The 13107-nt window shown below is 46.2% G+C and overlaps 1 protein-coding gene across 2 annotated transcripts in view; it reads left to right on the top strand.

Annotated features, from left to right (window-relative positions):
- The window catches only part of PTPRT (protein tyrosine phosphatase receptor type T), a 1098787-nt gene that overhangs the window by 666763 nt on the left and 418917 nt on the right, over positions 1–13107 (top strand). For both annotated transcript variants that reach the window (XM_033841064.2, XM_033841065.2), the window contains exon 8: positions 9665–9961. In XM_033841064.2, the coding sequence (XP_033696955.1) occupies positions 9665–9961 (297 nt within the window). The remainder of the gene's footprint in view (positions 1–9664; positions 9962–13107) is intronic.

The raw sequence follows: 13107 nt of genomic DNA, 5'->3' as shown, positions 1-13107 counted from the left end.
GCTGGGAAGCAGAGTGCGGCCAGCTAGAGCATTGGATTTGTAGGCAGGGGGTACCAAGGCAGAATGGAGCATGGGGAGAGGAAGGTGGGAGACGCTAAATGATCGAGTTCAGGCGTTGGGGTCCTGCATCTAGATCAGTCAAGGTAGAGTTCGGAGATTCATCACACCATTTACTTTAACAGAGAGGATTGCCTGTTATGAGTTGTCAACTATCGTGGTTCTCAAACTGTGCTGAGGCAGCCCAGGCCACTGCAATGAACTCACCAAGGCACCGTGTGAGGGCATTTAGAATTTTAATTTTAAATGATCACGAAAAACAGTGTCATTTGTCAGACATTGTACAAACTACTAAGTTGAGGTGATCCACAGTTTCAGCATTAGATTGGGCTACATTCCTTTCGGTGACATCATATCTTTGCCAAGCTAGGCTTCCTGTTGTTACTGAGGTGAAAAGCAAATATTGCAGAAAAATCAACATGGCGCAGGCAACAAGAGCGGCGGTGTCTAATCTGAATCCACAGTTTGAGAAGTTGTGTAGGGCTTGACAGGTGCACGTATCCCATTAGTAGGCAACCGTGGTTATTTAAGACTGGAATTAACATTTTTTCTTTTGATTTGTGTGTATTGTTTTCTCAAACCACTGTTAAGTGGTTAGGCTATAAATACTTAATAAGTTGTTTGGACTAACGAATAAGTGAAACTATTAGGTATTTCTTTGGTTAGGAACTCTGCGAAAAAATTACCAAAACACCAAGGTCACTATCAAAGTTTGGAAACCTCTGGTTAACTATATGTAAAGAATTGGCTGGGAAACTGCAAAGGTAAAAAGAGAACATGAAAGTATTATACCAATATAGCAACTGTGGGAACAGGTACTGCTAGGCTTGGGGAGAGCAAGGGAACAGATTGGAATTAGAAGCATTTTAAAAATTGGAAGAGGGAGCTCTTTTTGGATGGTGCTGGTGTCTCTGAGGTTCTGCAGTGAAGCTTGCTCTTTGAGTGCTGGAGAAACTGCAAACTAGATCCAACTGCTGTGACAGAATGAACTTCCCTGGGGGGTGAAGAAGTGATGTTGGAGTGATGCCCACAGGAACAGGAAGCACTCTCTTCTTCCTCCTAGAGCCCTGCAGGCTCCCTCTATCGCCCCCTACCGGCAGAGACTAGCCTAGAGCCAGGTGATGGAGCAGACATGTGATTTATGGAATACCAGCCCCAGCATCATGAAACAGGGCGTAGAAGGGGTGTTGGAGCCGAGAGACAATGGCTTAATAACTATCCCAAGGTCCTTGGATGGTAGCTGTCATGCTCACCCTTGGCCTGAGGTCCGTGGCCCCCAGCGCATAGGTTGCCTCTTGAACCTGGGCCGTATCTGACTCGTGGCTCTCCATCCATACCCCGGGCTGCTGAACGGTGGCGCCCACAGGACAGGGCTGGTGCACCAGCCCTGGTTTTACCCTGTGTTACGTTCCAGCCAAGTTCACTCATCCGTTCAGTGTGGGGATGTGGAGGGGGACACCTAACCCAACGACGGGAAAGATAAGCATTTGAGAGAAGGCTTTCCCAGAACAACTGAGGTTCAAACAATGAATGGAAGCTGGGAGAAAGGAGGGACTAGAGGGAGGAGGGAAGGGTGATAACATTCAGTCAACATGTCAGCTCTGCAGAAGTATCTTCTTGACCATCATACCTACAGGCCCTGATGGCCATTTTTATCCAGCTAACCCCCATCGCTTTCCTTCAGAACTCTTACGACAACATGCAGTTTTGTCAGCTCACATGTTGGATTGTCATTATGATTGTTTCACTCTGTGTCCCCCACCAGATTTTAAGCTCCAGGGTGGCAGGGACCATGCCTGTTCTTGTTAACACTTTGTCCCCAACACTTAGCCTACCATTCCATAGGTGCTCAATAAATACTTCAAGCTAAGCCGTGTCCAGGGAAGGAGTAAGGATTTTAGTGTAAAGAGAGAGGAAAAATCAAGAAAGATCACGGAGCTGGTAGCAGGACCTGAAATCAAAGAAGTGAAATTTTAGACCCAACTTTCCCTCAACCCCCTAATCTCCCTTCCCTGCTTGATTTTTCTCTAGAGCACTTACTGCCATCTGACATTCTAATTTTTTGATTATCTCATATATTATTTAATCTCCCATGTCCCACGAGAATGTAAGCCCCTTAAGGGCAGAGAGGATTTTTGCTTAGTTCACTCCTACATCTAGTGTAGTGCCTGGTACGTGGTAGGAACTCAAAAATATTCATTAAGAGAATGAATTTGTCCAGCGCTTGACTTTTGACAAAGGATACTTGCATCACTCTGTTACAACTGCTTTAGTTGCTCTTCTCACTTCTTAGGAATAGTGGGAGGGACCATTACTATAGTGTGTAACACTCAGACTGGCTTGACACGTCACTGCATGGAGTGTGCATTTGCAGTGGGAGGGAGGGGATTCCTGCTCATATGCCATGTCCATTCGTGCAGCAGAATCTTGACGGCCATTTGCTCCTTTTTTCTTGTATCTTGGACTTTAAATGTGCTGACTCCTTTGCCTGGGGCTTAACCTTCCCACTCCCTACTCTCCATTCTCCATCCCCCCCAAAACTTGTACCTTTACTTCGTTAAATCCCATCCATCCTTTGCCCAAGGCCCCCTCCTTCAGGACAGCCTTCTTGGCCTCTAGACTCCACATTACACTATTGGTGATTTACTCTCAAATATTTACCAGTGGAATGTTATGAATGAGTCACGGGTTAAGCTGTAACCCAGTGCTGTCAGCCTTCCCATCAAGACTGTACTGGTTAGGGGAAGTCCCCTGGTATTCCAGTTGAGAAGCCCCTTCTCCAGAGACAACGCTACGTAGCCCAGGTGTTTCTGATACCATGTCTTGATCCACAAGCTTCATTTTGCTAATCAGTACACTCAATGCCAGAAATTGATTGTGGTGGTTGAAATCAGGGACCTGTCAACTAGCATAAGTATTGTAAATGGACTCTAATTGGTAAAATTGAAAGTATTCAAAATATGTGGGTTGGCCAAAATATTGTGAAAGCACTTTCCAGATGTACATAACGTAGGAGAACCCAGTAAGGCCTCTAGCTCTTAGCCTTAGGGATGGTATCCAAGCCTTGCTTCCTAAACGGTCCTGTGTCACCTGTTGGTTGAGAAGGATTCCTGGTTACCTGATATGTCTGTAATGGTACTTGATTTGCCCCTCGACCAGGAGTAGGCAAGGTACAGCCCACAGCCTAGGCTATCTTTTTTTTTTTCATGGAAAGGCATTTTATTTTAAATATAGCAGTGTGTACATGTCAATCCCAAACTCCCAGTTTATCCCTATTTTTGTAAATGAGCTTTCAGAGAATCGCAGCCATGCCCATTTGTCTACACATTTTCTGTGTCTGCCTTTGCATTACAACCGCAGAGACAAATAGCTGAAACAGAGACTGTCTGACCCACAAAGCTTAAAATATTTACTATCTAGACTTTTAACAACAACAACAAAAAGTTTGTCAACTCCTACCTGAGAATACTGTCATAGCTGCCTTAAATGAGCCTACATGCGAGATAGGAGCCAGGTCGCCTAAAAAGACTAAGACAGGTGCTGAGCTTCATTGAGCTTTATGGAGTGGATGGTATGACCTGTTTTGTGCCTGCTTGCTCATAAACATTTGTGTAATAAATGCTCATCTGTGTAGTAGAATTTAGCCTGAGACTTGCTTTTATTATAACCTCATAATGCAGTTATGGAGGAATCATTAACCCTCACTCACCTCAGGTTTCTTTGGTGGCTTCTGGTTTCTATGAAAAAGAATGTAAGGTTGTGCACGAGTCATGATTAAATTGGCTCAGATGAGTTTCCAGCGTAAGGCTGTGTCTTTCTGACATGTGCTGCCTGGAAGCCCAGCACTTTCCCTGCAAAAGCTCCTTCAGGCTTCATCATTCCATCCTTCACAATTGTCGTGTCTGCACCCCCCTCTAGAGCATGAGTCTCGTGAAGGCTAGAACATGTCTGTCTCATTCCCCTGCATCCCTAATGCCTGTCCCATCTCAGAGGTCCAAGACATGTTTGTAGAAAGGAAAGAATAGATAGAGCTATATCTGAACATGCATTAATGGGACCTTGCTGACTCCAAACTACAGTTGGTTAAAAAGCATGAACCCAGCAGTTAGCTGGACTGAGAACCAGGCCAGGGGTCCACAGTCACCTGCAGGACTTCTATTTTATCTCAGTGGCTCCCCTGCCTTGCCTCCCTTCTGGGGGTGGGAGCTGTGTTTAAGGGAATACAGCTGGGTCAAGTACCATCTGGGAGCTTGGTGGGCACTATCTCCTTAATTCACCTCGTAGCCCTAAAAGACAGAAGTACCATCCCCGTGTTACACATGAGAAAAATGAGGCAAAGATGCAGATGGGACAAGTGACTTGCTTTAGGTCCAGGTGATGACAGATCCAGCACTCTTTTTTACCATGTCATGATGCCTCCCTGCTCAAGAGTATTTTTTCAGTGTTGGGTAAGCCAACGGACATGTGAATGACACACCTGCTCTATGACATCGCTACAAGAGGGTGACAACAGAGTCACCTGATTCTAGTGGTCGGGGTAGGTAGGACCCAGTGACCTTGGATGGTGAGGGTACCAGTATCCCTAAGTGAAGCCTCTGGATTCCTGCCCTTGCCTACCTTCATAAGGATGTCTGTGATAATATTCAACAAATTCCTGTCCACCAAACATCTGTAATAAATTAGAGGAGATGGAAGAAAGGAAGCAAGAGAGTAGGTTTGGATGATGTTGAAAGAAGATGGATTTTATTTTTGTTCCTTTTACCTTTTTTCCCTTCATGTAGCATTTCCATGCAGAAATTGCAAATTAATGGTCACATCGAACTATCTGTCAATGTATTACTGCTCCTTCAGTATCAAATTATGTCGGCAATAATGTTTCCAGCTGCCTAGGACTCCATTGCAGTTTAATTTGAAAGGAACTCAAATCGTATCTCCAAATGGATAAAAAATTCATTTTACGTACAAGCTAGCCACCTCCACATTTTCAGCCCCATGCCCCAAATTATCTCAATTTAGGTTCAACTTTGAATAGTACGTATGTTACAGCCGACTCCACATGCAAAGATGAATACATAGAAAATTCATGAATTGGAAATCTGCTTTGCTGCTCCTTGTTTTAAATAAGGTGTTCTGCCTTGATTCTACAGCTATTGCCTTTGACAGCAGGAATGGAGTCTGGGTCCATTTAAAGCAAGAGGCTGGAATTCTAACTTAACCACATGATTACCTTAACAGCTGGAGTATAGAGAGAGCCCTGATTTCACTCCTTCACTTACTGCATTTCCCCTGCAGGATGTTAAGGCCTTGATTCTGGTTTGGTCTTCAGTTATCCCCTGCTTTCTGTATTTACTCATTCTTCATTTATTAATCAGCTATATGTCCAGTTTTAAAAATGAAGAGATCTAGGTGCTCACAGGTTAGCAGGCGAGGTGAGCATGAACCAAACATCCAAACATTAATCTGCAATTTGATAAGGACTATGGGAGAAGTATTAAAGAAAACAGATGATGATTCATTCTGCCTGGGCAAGAAAGGCTTTTGGAGAAAGTTACAAAGAAAGGGTGGCATTGGAGCCCGGCCTTGAATATATTGAATAGGGATTTGCCAGCGGCAGCCCAAGCAGAGGGAAGATGGAGGTGTAAAAGGATTCAGGATGCAACACTCACTCTGCTTTAGGAATGTAGGGTTCAAAGAGTGGGCAGTGGAAAACGAGGGAGGGAATTTGGAGGTGGAAAGGTACATGTTGCAGGTTGGGCTCTGGTATTAGGTTGAAAATGGTACTTCAGTAAGATCTAACATGGAAAGAAGAGGAGTGGTCAGTGATCAGAAGTTAGGAGGCCCACTCTACCTTTCCAGAGGCAGCTGCAGAGTAAAGAACCCTCTGAAGATATGAGTCAGTCACACACACACATATACACTTGTCCCTAACATATGTAAGAACACAAATGGGTCTGGGACAAGATACACACACAGACCTGCAGCCTCTTTCCTTCTCCTTTCACCTGCCTCCATCCCTCCCCACAAAGGTCTCCTCCTCCAAACAGCCACGCTCTGATCACCCGTTGGACCTAGGGGTACATACATGGAATATGGTGTGACCTTGGATGGCCAAACCAAGGGAAGAGGTTCACACAAGCCCCAGAAATGAGTTTGGAGCCACTGGGACAGGGAATTCTAGGCTGTCAGGTGTCTGGAGCCTGGTCCAGAATGGGGAGCCCAAGGACCAGGTGGAGACGTTGGCCCATTGCCTCCTGCTTCAGGAGGGGGGCAGAGTCTGCAGATGGCCGGAGTGTGCTCCCCAATTCACAGGACTCGGGACAGGGCCCTCATGCCAAGTCTAAGGGCATAGAGACAGTGAACCCGGAGGCCAAGCCACTTTACTTGTCCATCAGAGGAAGACTTTCCAGCTTCCCAGGTAAGCCACACTCTCTTCCCACTGTATGCCATCTCAGTGGCCTGTAGGCTGTTACTCAAGAAGGTCATATGGACGGAGTCTTATCTGGAGGCAGAAGCCATAGGCTCTAGGCTTGGGCATATTTACACGAGGGATGTAAGTTCAACAAACCAGTCTCCACTGCACACACAAGGCTTTCTCAGCAATTTCTGACTTGTTTGTACCAACCGGAATGTAAACCTGAGACTCTACCTGCTGTAGGCAATTACCGGAGCAGAAGCTGGGTGTGGCATCTGATGCTTGGGGGGGTTATAGTGAAAGCATGAATGCCTCCATCATACATTTTGAAAACTAGTTTCCATCATGTAGGATCTTAAGACGTTCTCTTGCTTGAATTGAAAAATAGATAAGTTCACCTTAAAGACTCGGTGACGTGCTAGAGGGGACAGAACAGGGGACTGTGGAGTCAAGGGGGTCCAAGCTCAGTTCTCAAAAACAGGTCACCATCTGTTCATCTCAGTTTAAGCAACATGAACTGGCCCATCATCAGACTCAGTACCATGTGCTGGGGTTGCTGGACAAACAGCACATGGTCCCTTGCAGCCTGGGAGGAATGATGTATAAAGGAACAAGCAGTTCCTAGAAAGCGTGACGGATACTGAGTGGGCTGGATAGCTGTGCAAAGTGCCGTGGGAGTCCAGAGCTGGGGACTTAGCTGTGTGGCCCTGGGCAAGTCATGTCCCTTCGTTGGCCTCAGTTCCCTACGTCGGACAGTTGTTTTCAGCACGCAACTGCCCAGCCCATAGTTATTGCTTAATAAAGAGCCACTGTCTTGCCCTTTCTTGAATGCGAGTTCTCGAACTTACAGAACACTTTCACCCACGTGTATGTAATCCACGGGGCCACCAGAGGTCTTGTCTTTTGCACTTGAACTGAGATGTCCTTGAACCTCTTAATTCCATAGCCTAAGAAAGCCCAAATCATCTCTCAAGGTGTCAGTAAAACACATGGACATATTTTCCAAGTCCCCTTTGCCTCTGGTCCCTTTGTACCCATGCAACATCTTATTTGGCCCAAGTGAGGCATGCAGATCTCAGAAGCCCCAGGAAATCAAATCACAGCCAATCATCTTGTGGTATTTTGAGGACCCTGTTGAAGACTAGGAGTCACATGAGAATAGTCCCATTGGGCTCCACCCAAAAATACACCATCTTGTTCACCCCCATCCTCTCCTATTCAATGCCAGCAGCCAGTGAGTTCATTTTTCTCTTCCTCTAAAGGCTAAGCACAGCCGATCCCAAGGCCCTGGGACTGCAGCGTCTACTCCAAACAAGCTTCTTAAAGCATTTCTCCAAGAAGGGCCATTCTCTCTAAGAGGAACGCCCACAGCTAGGTAGAGACAATTTTCTCTCTCTCTTTACAGTTCATTTTATACACATTAACGGCCCTCTGAGATTAGCGCAATAATTTCCACTTTATAGATGAAGAAATGAAGGCTCAGAGATGCAGTGCCCTTGCCCAAGGTCACACAGCTAGTGATGTAGCATGGTGGGTGGGACGGGGGGCGGGAAGTACACGGATTGAATCTCTAGCCTGTGCTTAACTACTCCCAGCGAAGGGAGTCTGACAGAAGAACTTATGGGGAATGCCGATCATAAAAGAAGTTACGTTTCTATCGTAACAAGTGCCTAAACCGTATAGAATGAGGATTAAAAAAAGTTTTGTTTTTTATTATATGTTGTGCACAAACACATCTATTTAATTTGTGTAAAGTGTAAATAGAATATTCATAATAAAATAAACATAGTCAATGTTATATATGGGGGTCTGGGACCAAGATCAGTAGGGAGGGCTGGAATGGGAGACAGCACTAAGGTGAGAAGGCATGATCAGATCTGTTGTTATTTTTTTAAATTAAAGTATAGCTGATTTACAATGTTGTATTAGTTTCCGGTTTACAACAAAGTGATTCAGTTATATATATATATATATATATAAAATCTTTTTCATATTATTTTCCATTATGGTTTATTATAAGATATTGAATATAGTTCCCTGTGCTACACAGTAGGACCTTGTAGTTTCTATGTATAATAGTGTGCATCTGCTAATACCAAACTCCCAATCCTTCTCTCCCCGGAACACCCTCCTCCTTGGCAACCACAAGTCTGTTCTCTATGTCTGTGAGTCTGTTTCATAGGTAAGTTTATTTGTGTCATATTTTAGATTCCACATATAAGTGATATCATATGGTATTTGTCTTTCTCTTTCTGACTTACTTAGCTTAATGTGATAATCTCTGGGTCCATCCATGTAGCTGCAAATGGCATTATTGCTTTCTTTTTTATGGCTGAGGAATATTTCATTGTATATGTATGCTACATCTTCTTTATCCATCCCTCTGTCAATGGACATTTAGGTTGTTTCCATGTCTTGGCTATTGTGAATACTGCTGCTGTGAACATAGGGGTGCATGTATCTTTTTGAATTACAGTTTGTCTGAATATATGCCCAGGAGTGAGATTGCTGGATCAGATCTGTTTTTAGAACGATGCCCCTGGAGGGGCCTGTTTGGAAAAAAGTGGAGAGGAAAGAAGGAAGGGTTGAGGACTGTTGTGGGAGGCTAGGAAAGGATGAGTTGTGTTGTCAATGAAAGGAAGGGAAATTCCAAGGCACTGTCAATGGGTCACAGTGACCTGTTGAGGATGCTGTGTGTTGAGGATGCAATTTGATTTCTAGACTGTGCACCTCAGTGTGGTGAACTAAAGAAATGGGGCTGGTTTCTCAAGGGGAGGGGATGTGGCCAGATGAAATGTAAAGAGGTAGATCAGAACTCCAGCATCCTTCTCAATTAGTATTTCCCCAAAGTGCTGTGTGTGCTGTTAGTGGTACCCAACATGGTTTTTGGTGGTACCCTGATGAAAACAACTTTGCATTGTTTTAAATGGTAAACATTTATTTATGGCAAGTGATTCAGGTTTTCCCTTTAAATAGTTGTGTTTTCTTTTAGATGCCTTATTTAAAAAAGAAGAAGGAGTTTGATTTACAGAAAAATGTTAATTAAATTATACTCTAGGTGACGAAATCAGGAAGGCAGTGGCTGAGTGATTGGGCTGAGTTTGAAGAGCTGTTCTCCCCTGTTTTAGCGGGGCCTCCACCCCACCTTCCTGACAGCCTCCTCAGAGCCCTGTGTCTTGCGTGTGTGTCTTGCAGACCCGGTGCACGGCCCGCAAAACGTGGAGATCGTGGACATCCGAGCCCGGCAGCTGACGCTGCAGTGGGAGCCCTTCGGCTACGCGGTGACCCGCTGCCACAGCTACAACCTCACGGTGCAGTACCAGTACGTGTTCAACCAGCAGCAGTACGAGGCCGAAGAGCTCATTCAGACCTCCTCCCACTACACCCTGCGGGGCCTGCGCCCCTTCATGACCATCCGGCTGCGGCTGCTGCTGTCCAACCCCGAGGGCCGGATGGAGAGTGAGCAGCTGGTGGTGCAGACGGAGGAGGATGGTGAGTGAGGCGGTGCGCATGCTCACTCGGGAACGGGGAATGCCAGACCTGCTCGGGGGGCCATGCCTAGCGCTTAGGAGGTTTTATGTTTCCTGCGTCTTTCATCTCTCTGTTGGTATATCAGCCCCTTTTCTAGGCTCTTCAGTAAAGCACCACACAGGCTATGCAGTGCACAACTCCAAGGGGTGCTGTCCCCCTAGACAATGGCAACTCTGTCGCAGACACACACTCAAGTTTGACCTTTCTACATCCCCATCTCTCTTCTCACTTTATACCACCTGCTACACCAGCGTTTAACCACACTGATGCCTCCCGAAAGAGAAGCTGTGTATTGATAGTATTGTTGAAGCATGTTGAGTTTGGGAATCAGACGGCTCTGGATTCTGTAAGAATAAGGATCAGAAAATACACTTAAAGAACTTGGCACACACATTGAATGCACCCAGAACCGCATATTCACCTGGGTGTCCTACAGGCATCTTCAGAAGTACCCAGAAACAGGGCTTCCCTGGTGGCCCAGTGGTTGAGAGTCCGCCTGCCGATGCAGGGGACATGGGTTCGTGCCCCGGTCCGGGAAGATCCCACATGCTGTGGAGCGGCTGGGCCCGTGAGCCATGGCCGCTGAGCCTGCACGTCCGGAGCCTGTGCTCTGCAATGGGAAAGGCCACAACGGTGAGAGGCCCGCGTACCTCAAAAAAAAAAAAAAAAAAAAACCCAGAAACGAACTGTCTCCTCTTCTATACGGACTTCTCTCCCTGTGTTCCTCACATCAGTGAACTGCATCTACTAAGTCAAGGTAAACACCTGAAGTCAGCCTGGGTGCCTCCATGTCCCCCTCCCCATCCCCCAGCTCCACGCCCACAACGTTCCGATGAGTTTGCCTTCTGCAGTTTATCTTCCAGCATGCCTCTTAAGACTCCAGGAAGAGAGAGCCACGTGTACTTCCCAGAACACATCTCTTTTTCCCGCCCTTGTCTCCTTGCCCATGCTGCTCTGTTTCTCCTGCTCAGAATGACCTCTCCTCCACGTTTGTGGGACGAATTCTGTTTATAATCTTTCAAGTCTTTGCTCACGTGCTACTTCCTCCAGAAGCTTTCCCTGAGTGCCCCAGGCCAACTTGGGTGTTCTTCTCAGACCCCTGCTGTATTTTGCATGTAACTCCGCCACGGTGGTTATGTTATTTATGGTAGGACAGGACTTGCTGGTTCTAGGACTTATCTAAGAAACACTTCTCTGTGACCATATTTCAGTTTTCCTTCCAGCCAGACTGCTTCTGGCCTCGAGGGGTGTCTTTAGTTAGTTTCCTGGCATCAGACTCATGTGGATTGATCTGCAAATGATCGATTAAGGAAGGTTTCCCAGGGGAGACTGGGGAGGGAGTGGGGAAAGCAGGACAGTGAAGGGGAGGAAGCCCAGGTACAGCTTCAGGCCAAATCCAGGGGGCTGTGACCTGGGCCTGCAGGAGAACTCTATAGGGCAGGTTATATATCACTATCGTTCCAGCTCACGGCTGCCAGCCAATGGTTAGGTCTGGAATGGGGATGGAGGATTGGGAAGTAAATTCTCAGGAACTTTTGGCTTTCTACACATGCAGACAAAACACCAAAGGGCACAAAAATGGCATAAAGTGATTAGAAGGGATCCGGGCAGAACTCTGTCATTGTTACTACATGAGGCAAATCCTCACACTTGACTCAAAGCAGAGCCTCTTCCATGGCGGTCCTGTCTAGTACTCTTATTTCATATAAGCAAGTCGAAGGACCCCTGAGTGATGGTCCCTGGTGGGATCCAGACCCACACCCTCAGCTGCAGAGTCCCACAAGGAGATAGAGGAAGGAGCTCCAGCCTCTCACCTTGTCTCCCAATTCTCATATCACCCCGTCCCATCCTAGACCTGGAAGTTTTATCAAACCTGCCTTCATGACAAACCCTTCCTGATCCCCTTTAAATTCATCCTCACAGCCACTCCGTTCGCAGCCCCTGTAGACTGTGCTTCTAGGTAGCAGTAGCAGTGGGGACTCAGCCTCTGTCACCTTGTTCCCCCATCTTCCTATCTTGTAATGAACCTCAGTCTTCTGTGGGTGCAGCTCTCCCCAAGACCAGCTTCTCCAGAAGTTCTGAGTGCCCTGTTTCCTATGAGCCTGTTGCCATCTATCCTCCAACAGAGAGGGTCAGACATCTCATCTTGGCTTCATTTTGCAGCCCAGGACATGTGGCCCTGGATTTCGCTTTTGATCCAGGAGTTTCCCAAGATCTGGCTCCATTGTTTCAAAAATGTACAGCCCCTTCCTCCAGCAGGTAGAATAATGCCCTCTTTGAGAAGGCAGACTCTGGAGCCAGATACACCTGGAGCAAGTTGCTTAACCTCTCAGTGCCTCGGTTTCTCATCTATAAAAAGGAGATAGTAATAGTACCTACCTTACAGGTTGTTGTGCTCGTTAAAAAGGGTGGTATATATAGAAATTGGAATCATGCTCATCAGATCGTAAGTTTTCATTAAATGTGGCTACTACATTTGCACTAAAAAAAAAAAAAAAAAAATCTTGACAAAGAATCCTCTAGCACAACCAACCCAGAAAGCACCCACCCATTTCTGCAGAGCTATAGACGTCCACTGTAACTGGTTGTAGATTATGACATCAGCTTTCAAGGCGTGGCGATGTGGTCAGTGCCTGGTTGGAGAAGCAGAGCTGGGGCAAGTAGGGGGGTTTAGTGACAGGTGTTCATGAGGGACCTGGTTGTTAGACAGGGAGGAGCCACTGTTGAGAACCAGCATGAAGATTCAGGATGCAGAAAATGAACAGGAGGGTTTGGCCCAGGAACAGCTCAGGGCATTTTTTTGCCAAGATGCTCTGCCCACCTTGGGCTGCTTTTTGAGGGTTACCTCCATGTGCAACAGCAAATCCCAAATCCCATCCTTAAGGCATGCCTCAGCCTCTCCCTTTCTTCGTCTTGTCATCAGGAAAAGAAAAAATCACAAGGCCTTGATCAAAACAAATTGAGAGCAGCAAAGCTTTGAAATTAAATTTTAATCAAACACCGTTAATATCACATCCATTCCTGCTCTACCGAGATGTGTGGCCATTATCACAGTAAACACACCAACATTAAGACACCAGGCCTCCATCCTGTAGCCCTCCTGAGGC

This window comes from Tursiops truncatus, chromosome 15, assembly GCF_011762595.2.
Source record: "Tursiops truncatus isolate mTurTru1 chromosome 15, mTurTru1.mat.Y, whole genome shotgun sequence".
Lineage (NCBI taxonomy): Eukaryota > Metazoa > Chordata > Mammalia > Artiodactyla > Delphinidae > Tursiops > Tursiops truncatus.
Note: the sequence above shows the minus strand (reverse complement) of the source record. Positions and strands in the feature narration are given on the sequence as shown.